Source organism: Callionymus lyra, chromosome 13 (assembly GCF_982586985.1).
Source record: "Callionymus lyra chromosome 13, fCalLyr1.hap1.1, whole genome shotgun sequence".
Lineage (NCBI taxonomy): Eukaryota > Metazoa > Chordata > Actinopteri > Syngnathiformes > Callionymidae > Callionymus > Callionymus lyra.
In genome coordinates, this window is record NC_141830.1 from 26040406 (window position 1) to 26052472 (window position 12067).

General features: G+C 38.2%; 1 protein-coding gene across 2 annotated transcripts in view; it reads right to left on the reverse strand.

Moving 5' to 3' along the window:
- The window catches only part of LOC148067923 (zinc finger protein 236), a 36223-nt gene that overhangs the window by 6904 nt on the left and 17252 nt on the right, over positions 1-12067 (reverse strand). The window contains exons 15-26 of one of the 2 annotated variants that reach the window (XM_087805707.1): positions 11550-11660; positions 11332-11474; positions 11160-11263; positions 8179-8330; positions 6507-6683; positions 6000-6291; positions 5073-5176; positions 4139-4576; positions 3032-3171; positions 2539-2767; positions 2307-2474; positions 604-738 (exon numbers count right to left, since the gene is read on the reverse strand). In XM_087805707.1, coding sequence (XP_087661833.1) covers positions 604-738; positions 2307-2474; positions 2539-2767; positions 3032-3171; positions 4139-4576; positions 5073-5176; positions 6000-6291; positions 6507-6683; positions 8179-8330; positions 11160-11263; positions 11332-11474; positions 11550-11660 — 2193 coding nt within the window. Of the gene's footprint in view, positions 1-603; positions 739-2306; positions 2475-2538; positions 2768-3031; positions 3172-4138; positions 4577-5072; positions 5177-5999; positions 6307-6506; positions 6684-8178; positions 8331-11159; positions 11264-11331; positions 11475-11549; positions 11661-12067 lie in introns of both variants that reach the window. The other variant, XM_087805706.1, reaches the window with a different exon arrangement.

A 12067-nucleotide genomic window follows, 5' to 3' on the forward strand; every position in this document is an offset into this window, starting at 1 on the left:
TCACTCATCTCTTTCAACCTCATTTGTTAAAGCAACATATTGTAAGAACTTTTCATCTCGTCTCAGTTGTTTTCTTATAAGATCGTGAACTTCCAAACAAGTGTAAACCTGTTTGTCTTCACAGGACATAATGACTGCTGCCATCTATAGGCCGGAAGTTTAGTTGCAACACGAGAATGAACAAATGCTGTGAATATTTGAATATCAATTTTAAAGTAAAATAATTATATACACATCAGTTGATTCTGAATTTAATCACTAAAATAACTATGAAGAAGGAAAACATGATTTGAAAGCACCCCAAAAAAAGCTTCATGAAACGGTGTCATTATCTTCAGAGTCCAATAGATGGCGTCTATGCACTATTTTCCTTTGTTTTGAGTGTTCTAATGAAACATCATTTTTAAACTGTTTGCGCCACCTACTGACCTCTGAACAACATGACACTGTTTCTTGAAGCTTTATTAACAAATAACTACAAATAACCTCATGAAATGGAGTGAAAACAAATTTTGTGTTGCACATTTAAATCCTGTGTTGACTGAACCACAAACCAGAGTGTGTGTGTGCGTGCGTAGGTGTGTGTGTGCGTGTGTGTGTTACCGCTCATCCCGGCGCCGGCAGGACTCTGAGGCAGCAGGTGGTCGTTGGTGATGCTCATGGTCTGAGTGTTGGTCTGCGATGCGAGTCGGCCGTTCATGAGGGAGCTGTTGCTGTGCTGAGGGATCAGGTCTTGACCTTCAGAGGGTCAGAGGGGAAAGAACACATCGTTGAAACCATGTTTCACAATCTGATCGTCTTATCAAAACAAGATGAGAAGATTATTTTGACAAACTTCAAGATGAGGCTGATAAAAAGAATCTTCTTTCATTTCCAGTTTGTTATTTTTTCTTTCTTATATAATAACTTTTATTTAAGCAGTACTTTCCCTTGTGTTGTCTCAGGGTCAATGTGAACCGAGGACCCGAAAAACGAATGTGTTTGAGGTATCCCTTGTGTTGTCACATCACATTTGCTTTCAGGTCTTCGGGTCACCTTGACCCTGAGACAACACAAGGGTTAAGAGCCTGGAAAGAACCGCTTAAATAAAAGTTAATAACAAAACTAAGAAAGAAATGTAAATTATAATAATAACATGATTATAATTACAATATTGCCTTATTCTGGAAACCTTTGAATTTAGGTTTGAGTTTTTTTTTTCTAAATAATAATTATTTTTCAAGATAGTCATCATGTGTGTATTTGTCAATTAAAAAAAAATTGTATATCGTTTTTATGGAGTATTTTCTACAGATTGAAACTCTTTCATACTCAGCATGATTGTGAAAGTCTGTGTGCAGACGATGTTTGCAGTGATTTATTTTGCTTCAGGGGGGAATTAACATAACTTTTGTGAGTCCGAAATGAAAACCATCATCGATATGACAGACAATACAAACAACGACGACTGCTGCAAAAATCTGCCAGACATTTAACAACCTCTCATGAATATTTAAGGAAGTGAGAGCGGGAGGACAACCTCAGACAACAGTGGTAGAGTTCGAGAGTTTATGTGAAGGTTGAAATAATTAGACTCCAATAGGGCTGAACAATATATCGTAAAAATATCAATATCGTGATATTGGCACGTGCGATATACATATCGAAAACATGTGCGATAGTTTATATTTTTTATTGTATAAATCAAGCATTTCTTAAATCCACACTTTGACCAATCAGTGTCACGTTCTATAAAGTTGTCAATTTGTTGCTTGCAAGGCTCGGTTGCTATGGCGACGCATCTTGCTGGCGTGCTGACTTAGCGCGGCTCAGTATATACACGAAGTAATACTAACTTATGATCTACTCAAACACTAGTAATCCAGTCACTCATCTCTTTCAACCTCCTTTGTTAAAGCAACATATCGTAAGAACTTTTCATCTCGTCTCAGTTGTTTTCTTATCAGATCGTGAACTTCCAAACAAGTGTAAACCTGTCCGTCTTCACCGTATGCTAATGAGCTAAGTTGTCAGCGTCATTTATAAAGTGTTACGGGTGCGTGTGCAAGGAGATGGATTTATTATTGATTTGGTCCTCCTCTCTGTGTCACTCAGTTTCGCTGGACTTGCATCGGTTTCCCGCAAGTCTGAGCGTTATAAGTGATATTTTTCTACGATCATGTCGGCACTGAAACGCGGAAATAAACGAAAAGGAAATATCGTTTTCCTTTCACTAATCCTCCCGACCACCACTATAGTATTTGCGTCTGCACTCGACTTGTTTATTATTATATAGAAATATATTTATTACCAGGTGGAGTTCGTACCCGATATGGTGAGCGTGATCTCGTGAGGATTTCCTGTTGAACTTCCAGACCCGGATGCTTGAGCTTGAACCTGCGCTAGAGCTTGAGTCAGGCTGGAGTTGTTGATGGTCAGAGTGATCTCCTGACCGGCGCCAGAGCCGCCCATGACGTGGTTCAGATCCTGAGAACCTGGAAAACCTTGAAGGTTAAAAATCACAAACCCCACTAAGAACGAGGTCGTCGTGGAGCGTACCTGGGCCGACCTGCTCCGAGAGACCCGCCATCGTCACCTGAGCAGGTGTGATGGTGGAGGGCTGCAGGGCCAGGCTTGTCAGCGGGTGAATGACCACGTTGGCGGACACCGAGGGGTCGTTCGTGGACATCAACTGGCTGCTGGAGTGAGGGACCAGACCAGTGTCCACACTGAGCGGCTGAGACAAGAGGCTGTTCTGTAACGTCTGCTGCAGGAGGGCGTGGTCGATCTGGAAGACAACAAATATGTTTGTATTTAATTCATTTCAAAATCATAGTCTATCATTTAAAACATGTAAATACATTTCAAATAAAATAAATGAAGACTAGTATGTATATATATATATATATATATATATATATATATATATATATAAATATATATAGGTAGGTGGTACTTTATTGATCAGATGATTCAGACGATTCAGACGATTATTCATAAAAATAAAAATAAGAAATATATATATATATTGAAGGTTGTCAAATGAAATAACCTGGAGCGTGATGTTGTTTATGTTGCCACCGTCGAGGCCGGAGATCTGGACGTTGGGACAGACAAGGTTGGTGGGCGTCAACTGCAGGTGGATTCCCTCCAGAGTGGTCAGACCGTCGGACAGCGACACGGTCAGATCACCTGTGGTCACAGGGCGAGAACACACAGTTTGAGGTGGAGCGATACTAACAGAATAGACAATTAAAGACGGATTAATAAGTAAACAAGTCAAAGCCAGAGAACTTTTCTACATCACTGACACAGAAGTTAGCTAATGGAGGATAAAAACAAATGTTAATTTATGCAAAAACAGGAACATCACATAGTTAAAATCTATGTAGAATAGTTTTTTTTAAACAAACAGCAAACAACTGATTTTCAAGTCGCACTGATTTTCACGACTGGAGTGGAACACACAGATGTAAAGATAACTCCCGTGTGTCTCGTCCTCATATTTATTCTGTCTGCAGCGACTGATGATGTTGACATCCAATTACAGAGCCACTGGATGCGAGAAATGCCACGGCCGGTTCTCCTGATACCCACACACCAGTGCATTAATCACCTGCTTGTCAGCGCAGAATTACTTTGCATGTAGATAAGCAACAGAACACCTAGAGCCACAAGTCCTTACTACTACAATCTGAGCAAAATCTTTTTGAAATTACAGTTCAAAACTGTTTCCATGTACCTGAAATTAGGGGTTTAAGAAAAATTAAAGTTAAACTAAATTTGTCTTTTTTATGATACCTTTTTATTTTTTAATTAGTTTTTTTTATGTTTAATTGTATAAATTGTTTTTTTTAATTTTTTTTTATTATAATTAAAATACACATTTTCAGGGCCTTCATTTTTTTTTGTCGATATAAAACTTGCAACATTATATTCTCCGCAGCCACAGGAACAATTAAATTCTGCAAGAAGTCTGAGGACGAAAGGATACATCGGACTCCAGCATCTTTTAAAGCTGATGATTGTACATGTCAAGAATCATGGATTCTGTCAACTGTCAATTCGGGAAATACTACAAATGTATCCTTGTTCCTGCAGCATCAGTGTATCGTGATACTAGTTGTATCGCCACATGCTAGCAAAGACACAATCCTACCTGACATAGAGGCGGGAAGGATGGCCTGTCCAACCAGTCCAGGCTGGAGCAGGTTCTGGTCAAACTGACCACTCAGCACTTGGTTAGCAGGGAGGAAGATGTTGGAGTCAGCTGTGGGTGTTTGAAGCAGACCCACGGACTGAAGAGCATCTGCTGACGGTCCTTGCCGACCAAGAACAGGCGCCACATTCTGCCCGGCGTCTTGCCCATGCCCGAACTGGGCGGCAGCCGACAGCAACCGCTTGGACTTTCGGCTCTCGGCGTTGGCCCGGTAGTGGCATTGGATGTGGGTTTTGCGGTGTCCAGATGTTCGGAATCGTAAATCGCAGGATGGACATTTGAAGGGCTTGGATCCGGTGTGGAGACGCATGTGGACCTTCAGGCTCCCCTTTGTCGAGAAGGAGGTGTTGCACATGTGGCAGCTGAACAGCTTTTGACCTGCAGTCACAGGAATGAGCTTGATCTTGAAAATGAATCTGAATTCACACTTTTACTTAAGCAAAGAATAGAAATCAGATCAGGTTTAAAGACACACACGAGACAGAGTTTACATGTCTGTTTGAATCCTTTCTGAAGCACTGAGCTGTTAGTTCGCTGTTATATCTCCGTCCCAGTTTCACAAGACGTTTCCCACACAAGCAGTGATAAGAAATACAATCAGTGAAAGAACATTATTTTATCTGTTTAAGTTAATTTGATGAACATACTTTAGATCAGGACTTTCATTTTGACTGACAATCATTAACAGTAATCCCCAACTATCTTAAATTACTTTCTTTTCTCACTTAATAAACACTCAACACAGCTTAGGTTTTGGACATTTGCTTTCTTTGTCTCTCTCCCTTTCAGTGAACACAAAAGACAACTATACACTAATACATCAAACAATCAATCCATTAGATGAAATGAGTTACCACATGGATTAAACACAAACCTGTGTGCGTCTTCACATGACAGTCCAGAGTGGATTTCACCGTGAAGCTCTTCCCACAGTCATCACACTTGTATGGCTTCTCTCCTGTGTGGATGCGTATGTGCCTGTGGAGAGACACGCAAATAAACTGATTGATAAACCGTCAAGATATTGAGTTAATCATTGAGCTCGTTTGATGAAACTATGATGCGAAATGGAAGGATATTCAATCAGAAATAAATCATATCTTGGTCCAATAACTAACAATGAAATTACGAAATATTATTGATCTTATCTCTCTACAGGCGTTGTCTGGTTTGAAATTACCAAATGAGACAAACAGGGAAAATAGCAAAAAACCCAAACTGACTGTTTTATGACGAGTTATTCAAACCAAGCCAACGAGACAAAATGGTTCAGAGACTAGGAAAATGAAACAATTAAATCCTGCGAGATACCGGCAATGACTGAGGATGAGAGGATACAGTGTACGGTGGAATAGAATGTGTCTATAGATGGCAGCAGTTATTACGTCCTTTGCAGATAAATGCGCAATGTAATCACGCAAGAGTTTGGAGATGACTGAGGACGAGAGGATACAGGGACTGAAAGCTGATGGACATATTTTAGTTTGAAAACAAATAAAAGCAGTTACGACTTTGTCAAGATTCATGTGGTCTGTAAATTCAACAACAGAGTCAAGTACTCGACAATACTACACATATGTCCTTGTTCCTACACCATCACTATATATCTTAATATATTGTATCGTTGACCCTGTATCGTCATACGCATCGTATCAATAGATTATTATTATAGATACACCCCATTAACATTTGTATAGTGTGAATAAGCAGTAAAAAGAAAAGACAAAAAATAGATTCAAGAAAACAACATTTAAAATAAAGATATTTGAAATAAAGAAGGAGAAAAAAAGAACATGTTTACCTGATGAGGTCACTGGGTTTCTTGAAACTCTTGCTGCAATAGTTACAGCAGTTGGGAAATTTAGGTTCCGTTTCCAGCTCCACGACTTTATCTTTGATCTCGCTGATCCGGTCCCGCTCGGCGGCAGACTGGGCGAGCATCCGCTCCGACACGGATGCCTCCTCGCCAGGATCCTTGGCCAGTTCGGCGGTTTGCTCCTCGGTGAAGGTGATGATTTCCAAGCCTCTTCTTTTTAAAGATTTTTGTTCGCCATCGCCATCGTCATCCTCCTCCTCTTCCTCCATATCTTGACCTTCAAGATCGAAAACTGACGTAAATCTTTTTTTTTTTTTTTTTTAACTCGAGAACATTCAGAAAGTTAAGGAAAAAAATATTTTGCTTTCTTAAGACTGACATAATAGAATTGCCAAGATTTTCAGAACCTGGCGACCTTCTTAAATGTCAAAGCACAGAGGAAGTTTTATGAGGCCATTTAAAAAAGAAAAATCTGTGTCATGGTGTCCTTACTTGGATCCTCCACAGCATGCTCCTTCTTCATATGCTTTTTACACAGCAGGATGGTCCTGAAGCTCTCGCCACATATGGAGCATTTGAAGGACTTCATGTGGATGATCATGTGGCGGTTCAGGCTGCCGTTGGTGGTGAAGGCGGCGGCACAGACATTGCACTTAAAAGGTTTCACTCCTGTCACAATGTGAATAACAAATGGCACCTTAGAATAGAATAACCCCAAACAGCACAAATAATGTTTTTTAAATGAGTTTTTACACAAAAAACATTTCGTTTTTTCTCTATAACTAGCAACATTTTACATGATGACATTGTTAAGTGTGGTATCGAACGATAGTAAAAATTTTGATAATTGAACATTGAATTATTGTGAATACTAAAGAAGCATAGTTAGTATTGAGGTTACCTTCTATCTATAAGAAGATAGAAAAACATTGGGAGGACTTTTGACTTTTAAAGGCTGTAACTTGATTAACTTCTGAGCTACAGAGCTGTAATTAAGTTTGAAACCATCCTTGGAATCATACAAATAAAACAAGAATATTCACAAATAATAGGGGAATAGTTAGTGAACAATGCTTTTTGTCCTTTACACTGGGAGCAGTGCTTGAGAATAGGATGAAGGCTCTTATGCAGAGCATCCAGATTAACTGTCGACACCCTCTGCATGATACTATTGCGGCTCAGAAGAGTAACCGCGGCAACAGGCTCCTCTCCATGCATTGCAAAACGTTTTAAGACATCCTTTGTTCCTTCTGGTCTCAGATGTTACAACATCTAATAGCAACTCAAGCTTAACATGCACTTTTTACTTTTTGTTGCCAACTCTTGAATTATTTACGTATTTTTATATAAGTTTTTCATGTATTTATTTGAATGTATTCCCTTGTATTTATGGATGTTTCTATGGATGAATTTTTTATGGCTGCAGGATAAAAAAAATGTCTCCTCCCAGGGATCTATGTAGCCATCTACCTACCTTGTTATTTTTTACTAATATTAACCCTTGTGTTATCTCTTTTAATAACTTGAAACCCCAGCTTTACATAAAGATTATTATATTCAAGGGACTCGTAAGGTCTAGTTTGCAAAACAGCAAGCAACATATAAAAATGTTAATACAACATGTTTGAAACTGTTTAATAACTATGGTGGAAACGGAGAGAGAAGATCAAATAATCCCTTTGATTCTCGCTCATTTCGCTGTATCTCTACTTATTTTTTGCTTTATTTGTATCTGTAATGTATATTTATGTAAAACCACCCAAAAATATTTCTTTGAACAAATAAATTATCACAAATGTAGGTTGTGATCAAAATTAAAAAGAAAAACATCTCCTGGGTTGCAAAACAATATTCATTAAATCTAACTTTTAGACATTCAAATGATATATATTGTGAAATAGTTTCACAAGACTTACATCACAAAGTCAAAGATATTTGGACCCTTTAATGCTTCGTTCTTAAAAAAGAAGATGCTAGCAATTATTGTCATGTATTTATTACTCGCATATAAAACGAGTCAGAAAACAGTTTTAACAAGGTCAATGTTAAAATATGCATTCACTCTACTGGTATCATTAAACATCATTTTTGGAAGAAAAAAACAAACATGTTCTGAGATCAGTAATAATGAACCCACGCCGGTGTGTTTTCTCAGCAGACTCACCTGTATGTGTGTTTAGATGAGACTTCAGCACTCCGGCCGACACAAAAGCTCGTCCACAAAGCTGGCATCTGAATGGTTTCTCTCCCGTGTGGGATCTGACGTGCTGCTTCAAGTGGCTGGACTTTTTAAATCCTTTGTTACACCAGTTGCACCTGACAGGACGCATCACAAACCATGAGGAAGAGAGTCACATATATTTAAAATTATACTTTAAGTAAGTAAGTCATTATTTGTAAAGATCTTTTCCAGACCAGGGTCGGAAAGCGCATAATAATCGAAACAATACACAGCTAAATAGATACTTTAAAAGATCAAGACAACATAGAGACACAACACAGCATCAAGAAAGTTTAGAAAAAGCTCATATAAAAATGTCTTAAGATTAAGCTTAGGAGCAACAGACTGGAAGGATTTCTCTCTTCTGGTCGGTGTCCAGGAACCATCAGTAGATTCTAATCCTGAGACCTCAGAGCCCGAGCTGGGGTGTAAGTCTAGATCAGATCACTGATGGAAGTCTGACCATTAAAAGATCTGAAAGTAAGAACCAGAATTTTAAAATGATCCTGAAAGAAACTGGCAGCCAGTGAAGAGATTTAAGGATCGAAGTAATGCGAGTTCTTCTACTAGAGCAGCTCAGAATACTCGCTGAAGAGTTTTGTATTAACTGCAGGTGAGACAGCTCCTTCTTGTTTAGACACCAAAATAAACTGTTACAATAGTCTAAATGAGATGACACGCATGGATTATAAGCTCCAGATAATGTTGTGACATCATTTTCCTGGGTTTAGTTTAAAGTCACTTGAACTTAAGACCTACTGCCTTTTAAATGGTCTAATTTATAAATAAATCCTGGCCTAACAAAAAAATAAAAAGACTTTCAGACCATAATAATAATAATTTATTTTTCTTTGCGACCCGGTATTAAATGCTCCGAGGACTGGTTCTGGACCCAGGATCACCGACCTAGATAACTAGAAGTAGAACCTATGCACATCACAATCAAACACCCCTAAAGCTTGTGAACTATCTTGTGATAAAACAAATCTTTAGAGAGTTCCCTGATCTCAAAACAGCAGAAGATAATGAGCTGACGTTTGTCCAACTGTCCCTGAAGCACTTGGTCACTACAAAGAGGATTTGAATAATATATGATGAAATATTATCATCAAGTTTGGAACCTTTTTTAAATTGTGAAAGTTGTAATAAAGAGTAGAAATCGGTAACATGAGTGAATATACAAGTGTGAATTAACTTTTAATTATCAATACCATTTCCACCTGATAGCAAAAACACATCTGTCAGTCTTTTATAGAGACTATTCATCAAAACTACTTAATCTTAAAAAATCAATAATCATGAAGATGAATTGATTACGTCAATCAAAATTAATTTTGTGCTCGTATGATAAAACTCTTATCAAGAACCAAAGCAACTGTTGAAAACGTTAATGGCGTTTATGATTGCTGAATGATGAACATTGAGAACATGTGATTTTTGTCTGTCCTTCCTGCTCTCCAATCTTGATTGCATTGCTTTTACGATGACCTTTTGAGAAGGAATAGATTGACTTTAATGGTATCGTACATGACGTGGTGACAAAAGTATTAGTTTAATAAATGTGGACAATTCTGAGAAGAAAAAATAGATTAAAGATGTGGATGTTAGTGATAAATAATAATCTGATTTCAGGTATGATGAAGCTGAAAACAAATTCAAGGCCAGAACCAGGTATTAAAAGGTATTAGAGGTATTTAAAGGTGCATTTGTGTCGATAAACTGGGTCAATACTAAGCAGCTCAGAAGACATTTCCTCAGGGACGTGCAGTCAAGGGAGGCTCGATAAGAATATAGGAATGATATCAACAATAACATGAAGTTGATATTCATATCTTTCCACTGATATTTTAGTTTGATATGAATTTCAAACAATTTTATCATCTAACGTCACTGAATGTGTAGATTTCGGTATTTTTATGTGTTGCTCCGTCAGACTTTCAAATGAAAGAGCTAAGCTGGAGAATTTCTCGGAACTGAACCTTCGGTTAAAATCAGAAGTGATTAACAAACGGAAAAACCAAAAACCAAAAGCTTTTAAAAACAACCAAATCCCTATCTATAAAAGTCACTTGAGTCAGCTCCGTCTTCTCACTTAAAAGAGTGTTGGCGTCATTTTTCAGACGATCGCAACAAATTCCTATTAAAAAAGCGCAGAAATTGCTACGAGCTAAAAGAACAAAAACGTTGGAGGACTTTTGACTTTTAAAAGCTGTAACTACTTCATTAATTTCTGAGCTACAGAGCTGTAATGAAGTTTAAAACCATCCTTGGAATGAGACAAATAGAACAAGAATATTCACAAATAATAAAGGAGTAGTAAGTCAACAATGCTGTTTGTCCTTTACACTGGGAGCAATGCTTGAGAATAGGATGAAGGCTCTTATGCAGAGCATCCAGAGTAAACCTCGACACCCTCAACATGATACTATGGCGGCTCAGAAGATTAACTGTGGCAACAGGCTCCTCTCCACGCACTGCAGAAGTTTATAAGACGTCCTTTGTTCCTTCTGGTCTCGGATGTTGCAACATCTAGTAGCATCTCAAGCTCAACATGCACTTTTTACTTTTTGTTGCCAACTTTTAAACTATTTATGTCTTTTTATACGTTTTTCATGTATTTATTTGAATTTATTCCCTTGAATTTATGGATGTTTCTATGTATGAATTTGTTATTGCTGCAGGATAAAAAAAAAAGTCTCCTCCCAGGGATCAATAAAGTATCTATCCATCCATCCATCCATCAATGAAAAAAGTAATAATCACAGAACAGTTCAGAGGTCATTTTGAGTACAAGAAGGTCTCTGTACGACCCCAGTAGGACCATTAGTGAACCAAGCACGCTCAAGTGATCTTTATAGATACATTTTCAAAAGAGCATTAAATGACATTAGTATGAGTAGAAAAAAAAGATTTTCAAATCCAACCTATAAGCTCTCTTGCTGCTGTCTTCACTATCATCCTGGTAGTCCTGAGTCTCCGTGTTCAGCTGAAGGTCTTCCTGACTGCTCTGCTGAAGAAGTCCACTCGTCTAGAAAGTGTTTTGATTTCCCAATAGTCAAGTTTGACATTATTTTAATGAGCGAACGAGGAACTCACCACTTCAGTGCTGGGGACGTGAAGCAGGTTGGGCGGGTGGTAGCTTGAAGACAGAGCCTGAGACTCCAGAGTGCTGGAGTCCTGCAGCTGCTGCACGTTGGAGAACTGACTCTGGTTGTAGCTGGATTCAGTGATGGTGAAGCCTGAACACATGTCATGCATTCAGGTTATGGTTGTTTTGCAGATGATTGGAAGAATGAAAACGAGCCGGTACACACTTTGTATATCTTGAGCAAGAGCCTGCTGGTCAAAGGATGGCTGTGGAAGTGACGGAGCTTCAAACTGACTTATGTTCTGTGGCAAGGGATGCTGGGTATTCACGTAAGAATCTGAACAAAAAAAACACAAAATTCAGTCTCATAAAAAGTTATATAAAACACAGTTTACCAGGAGAATTTGTCAGTTCAAATTGATGACAGTTATGGAATCTTTTAGGTTTATGTAGTGTTTTTCTCAAGGAGGGCCACATTTGATGAAGTGAAAATGAGCAGGGGCCAAATGTGTAAACAGTGATATATTAGGCACCTAAAACACTTTAATTAGCCTTTTGATCTAGAAACGTATCATTTTTAAACACTAGCAAAATATGTATGGTTCCCTGAACTGTATTTTTCTTGATTCACTGTAAGGTTTACATTTTTAACCACTGCCATCTAGTGGCCGTAAGTTTAATGGCAACACACAAATGAAAATACTTAAAACAAAAAAAAAACAACCTTGATATTGAAAATCAATA